Here is a 5,245-nt window from a genome sequence, read left to right as displayed (position 1 = left end):
GCTGTCTGCAGAGGTAGGGGAGACAGAGGTAAGGGCCATTAAATAGACTAAAACTAATCCTGCTAAGTTGTCCAAAGGGAATTTGAGAGGTAGGAAAAATAGGCAGAAGTTGCTTGAGGAAGCAGGCAACATGAAGGGTCAGACAAGACTGCTTCGATCCGAGAGAGACCTATTCTCTCCTAGGCAGCAATGAAGTTCCTTACTTGGAATGTTAGGGGCTGCAATGCCCCTGACAAGAGATGCCTGATAAAAAGAGGTTTTGATTAGGCAAAGCTGGAAGTTATTTGCATTCAAGAAACTAAATTAGGTAGTGAAGAAGTAGTTAGAGTTCTTGGTGTTAGGCAGAGATGGTCTGGTTTCTTTGTGGATTCAGAGGGGGATTCAGGTGGGTTAGGCATATTGTGGAATCCCATAGCTGTTCAGGTGGATGTTGTCTCAAGCTCTAGACATTGGCAGATGGTAAAGGTGAATTCAAAGATTCTGAACTTTACTTGTTTTTTAATCAACGTCTATGGCCCCACTATTGCTACGGAGAAGTGTCAGTCGTGGAAGGATATTTCCAAGATTTTAGAGGAGGTGAGGCCGGCCTTAACGATTGTTGTTGGGGATTTCAATGTGACTCTCTCCTTCTTGGACAAATGATGGAGGGGTGAGAAGGATCTGCACGACTCAAACAAACTTTCAGACCTTTGTGAACTCCAATGCCCTGTTTGAAGTGGCTGCTAAAGGAGGGAGTTTTACTTGGACCAATAGACGACGAGGCTTTTCCAACATTGCTGAGAAACTTGATAGGTTCTTCCTTGTAGGGGATTGGAACTTGGCATCCCTTGTCTTTGAGGCAGAAATTTTAGCTATTTCAGGTTCAGACCACTTCCCGGTCTCTTTGGTTGTGCAGAAGGATGGAGTTCCACTCAGGTGTCCCTTCAAGGTGGAAAAGGTGTGGCTAAGGGAGATGGGTTTTAGAGATCAGGTTTTTTGTTGGTGGAAGGAGGCCCTGATGGTGGAAGGCTTCTTGGCCTTTCAGTTCTTTAAAAAGCTTAGTTATGTTAAACATAAACTAACATCTTGGAACATGAATGTGTTTGGTAATATCTTTGATGAAAAATGTAGGATTGAAGGAGATTTGGGGGCATTGAACTCAGAAGTCTTGGCTAAAGCGATGGATGAAGTGGATTATGTCACGGAGAAAGACCTGCTTAGTAGATATGGTGAAGTTCTACAGAGGGAGGAGATTTACTGGAAACAAAAATCGTGAGAGAATTGGCTTAAAGCTGGAGATAGAAACACAAAATTTTTCCATAGTTCGGTGAAGGCTAGGAGAAGTCTCAATAGAATCATTTCCCTGAGACTAGTGGATGGGACCCTAATGGAGGATCCTGTTCGGATTAGCAAGGAGGCGGTGGATTTCTTTGGGAACTATGTAGGAAGAGCGGGACTGGTCAGGACAGTCTTCAAGTCAAGTTTTTGGAGGTAATTCCTCCCTTAGTCTCTAGGGAGGATAATAGGATGCTTGAGGAACTAGTCTCACTAAAGGAAGTGAAAGCTATTGTATTTGGGTTGGGTGGGGAGAAAGCGCCGGGCCCAGATGCCTTTCAGGATTTCTTTTTTGAGTTCTTTTGGGATTTTCTTGGTGGGGAGTTGCTGGAAGTGGTTGAAGAGTCAAGGTCAAGGGGATTTTTTCTGAAGGAATTTAATTGTACTTTGGTAGCACTTATTCCTAAGAAAGACAAGCCGGAGGGATTTGAGGAGTTTCGTCCGATCTTGTTGTGTAACACCATTTACAAAATCATTACAAAAGTTGCTGCTAACGGGCTTAAATTGATTTTAGACAAATTGATTTCTTGTGAACATCGTGGATTTACCCCAGGGAGGAATATTGTGGACAGGGTTATTGTGGCTCATGAGGCAATTCACATGGCCATGAAGAGAAGACAGAGAAGAATGATCCTACAGTTAGATATTCAAAAAGCCTATGATAGAGTTGACAGGTCTTTCCTGGTGGCTGTGTTAGCTAAGTTCAGGTTTAGTAAGTCTAGGATTAAGTGGATTTCTAGTATGATTATGCAGTTTTTAGCTTCGGTTTTAGTCAATGGCAGCCCCCAAGGTTTCTTTCCCACCTCGTGGGGCATTCGAAAAGGGGATCCAATATCCCCCTTTCTCTTCATTTTAATGGCAGAAGTTCTTGGCCGTTCGATTGCTCGAAAGCGTTCTCAGGGGTTGTGGAAAGGCATTGAGATAGCTCACAGGGTTCTATAACTCATTCTCAATTTACTGATGATACTTCTTTTTGAAGTTGCCTCCATGCAAGAAGCATCGGTGATGAAGAAAGTACTGGACAAATTTAGTTGGGCTACTGGGTAGGAAATTAATTGGCAAAAATCAGAGATTTTTTTCTTCACACCGAAGTTGGGTCTTAGAGGTCTATATCCAAATTATTTGGGATTAGGATTGGTCAGCTTCCTGAGAAATTCCTCGGAATGCCATTCTTTGCTGGAGCTGGTAAGGTAGAAATTTGGAAAGGGTTGCTAGATGGTTGCAAAGCAAAAATGAAGGGTTGGAAAAGCAAGTGGCTCACCTTGGCTAGCCGCCTTCTGATGCTGAAGATAGTTGTCTTGGATATGCCAATCTTCCCTAGGACTTGTTTTAAACTCCCAAGCTCAATCATTAAGAATATGCAACAGAAGATGAGGAAGTTTTTGTGGAACAATAATCAGGAACAGGATAAAATCCTGCTAATGGCCTAGGATAGAGTGTGCAAACCCAAAGGGGGAGGAGGTGCGGGGCTTCACAACTAGAAGCTAATCATTGAGGCTATGGGGGCTAAGTTAGTGTGGCAAATGTATAGTAAGTCAGAGCAGAGGTGGGTCTGAATTCTCCAAGCTAAGTATTTGGATAGTGGTGAAAGGGAAAGGATTCTCATGGTTGAAAACCCCCCAAGTGGATCCGTTTATGGAATTTTTGGGTGAATTGCAGGAGTCTGATTACTAACCATCTTTCTTGGTAGATTGGAGACGAGTGAAAGGCATGTTTCTCGGTAGATTCCTGGGACCGTCGACCATCATTGGATTCCAGGGTCCCCCAGCGGATTAAGCTAAAGACTGCTCAACTTTGGGGTACCAAGGTGTGTGATTTTCTGTCTCATGAATCGTCCATGTTGGGCCAGCATTTGAATTGGAAGGATCCCCATGTTTTAAACCTGGGGGAGGCGGATGAAAGGTTGTTGAGGAATGTCCTAGACAACAGAGAGGTGTCTTGCTCTAGGGAAGTGGATGAGATAATTTGGTGTGGTGCCAAGAGTGGCAGTTATTCAGTCAAGCTGGGGTATACTCTGTTGGAGATAGAAGGCAGGACGAAGGAATGGGAATCTAAGCTTTGCTGGAACAAAGAGTGTTTACCGAAGGCGGGTGCCTTCTCCTGGCTGGTAGGCAATAAGCGGATTCAGTCAGGAGATAGACTCAAGAAAATGGGGTTTGCAAGCCCATTTCGTTGTGTGCTCTATGAGAAGGAGGAAGAAGATGTGGACCACCTTCTATTGAATTGTGAGTTTGCCCAGGAAGCCTGGCGTTTTGAGTTGCAGAGGCTGAATTGGAAGGGACCGAAGGCAAGGAATTTGTGCGATTGGCTAGAATCTTGGCCAGTTTTGGGCAAGTCTTCAATCTTTGCTGCCATTTGGAAGATTATACCTTCTACTGTTATATGGGAACTCTGGAAAGAATGGAATTGAAGACTATTTGAGGATAAAGCAGAAAATACAGATCACTTTCTGATCATATTAGAGAAGGCGATCTTGGAATTAGTCACTAACGCTGCTTCCCAGGTTAACTTGGCAAAGGCTCCTTTCATTCAGTTTGATGCTGGAGTCTTGGTGAGTTGGCCTTTGATTAAATTTAGGCCTGCTAATGGGCTTTTGAGGGCTAATCCTTAGAGGAAGGGTGAAATAAGACAGGAGTGAGATACGCCAGATAAGGGTTGGACTAAGGTCAATTTTGATGGCACTTCTAGGGGGAATCTCGGGGTCTCTGGCGTTGGGGTCATAGCTCAGGACGAATGTGGAAACACTCTAGCTATTGGGGCTAAAAGGTTGGTGGATGGTTTGAACAACAAAGCCGAGTGTCAAGCAGCTATAGAAGCCATTCTTATGGCTAAGAATTTGGGAGTGAAGAAACTCCACCTAGAGGGGGACTCTCAGATTGTGGTGAATGGGATAGGTAGAGGTCATATGAAGGCATGGCAACTGGACAAACACATTAGAAGAATGAAACTTCTTCTTTATGGGTTTGAAGATTTTAAGGTGTCACATGTTCTCAAGGAAGCAAATGTAGAGGCTGACAAGCTTTCAAATGTGGGAGCAAATGGTTCTTTGGATAGCAACATTAATTTATTCGAGGACCTACGAAATGTATGTCCTCATGATTTTGGTTGATTTTCTTAAAATGTGGGATGAGAACCCGAGTTGTGTTTTTGAGCTTGGTGTGGTTTGATTTTGACACTGGATATGTGGGAAGTGATGTCCCTCGTGGATTGTGATCTACGATCATGTAGCAAGTTGCATTGACGGTGTTGGAGTGATGATGGAGGCAATTGGCAAGCTGATCAGGTGATGATGCTTGGTTTGAGGTGCTACGTGTGGAGTAATTATGTCTTGTGGTGGCGCTGGCTATTTTAGGGCCTTGGTTTTTGGTTTCCTGGTACTTCGCAGTTGTTGGTCTTGGCTTTGATAGTGCATGCAGGTTTTGGACGAAGTTGAGTGGCAGGATGGAGGCCGATTTCTCTTTGTTGACTGATGGTCAGATGCCAGCATTCCACGGCCCAATTTCGTGCAATAGGCTGTTGAATGTTTTCAGGGTTGATGGGGAGGTGTTTTGGAGGGTAGTGTGGTTGATGGTTTGGGAGGAATTTCTGGTGTCTGATTGCCATCCTTGAACTAATATGGACATCTTGTCGTTGTTCATAGTGTTGGCCTTATCGGTGGGAGGGTCAACGGAGGAGGTGCAATACGTAACATCCTTGGTGCTGCGACCTAAATGGTCGAGTGGGTTGGAAGATGTGGTGGCTCGTGCAGTAGTTGGCAAAGGCTTGAAGATGCTGCAAGAACCGTGGTAGAGGATTGGTATGGAAATGGGGGGGCTGCAGCTGTTCGTGATTTGGTTGGCTTCTCGACCTGTGGGAATCCAGCTAGAGGATGCAAGAAAGGGGTGGAGGGATGTTGTGAATTTTGTGCGAGAATTGGGACCGACAGAAAGAG

At 44.5% G+C, this 5,245-nt stretch overlaps 1 protein-coding gene across 1 annotated transcript; it reads left to right on the top strand.

Moving 5' to 3' along the window:
* The first annotated feature begins 3,151 nt into the window (after window positions 1-3,151).
* On the top strand, window positions 3,152-4,784 carry LOC131858386 (uncharacterized). Its single transcript, XM_059211616.1, has 4 exons — window positions 3,152-3,612; window positions 3,727-3,865; window positions 3,980-4,399; window positions 4,731-4,784. The coding sequence occupies exons 1-4, from the start codon at window positions 3,152-3,154 to the stop codon at window positions 4,782-4,784; spliced, it is 1,074 nt and encodes a 357-aa protein (XP_059067599.1).
* Window positions 4,785-5,245: the final 461 nt, after the last annotated feature.

Source organism: Cryptomeria japonica, chromosome 9 (assembly GCF_030272615.1).
Source record: "Cryptomeria japonica chromosome 9, Sugi_1.0, whole genome shotgun sequence".
NCBI lineage: Eukaryota > Viridiplantae > Streptophyta > Pinopsida > Cupressales > Cupressaceae > Cryptomeria > Cryptomeria japonica.
This window is presented reverse-complemented; position numbering and strand designations above follow the sequence as displayed.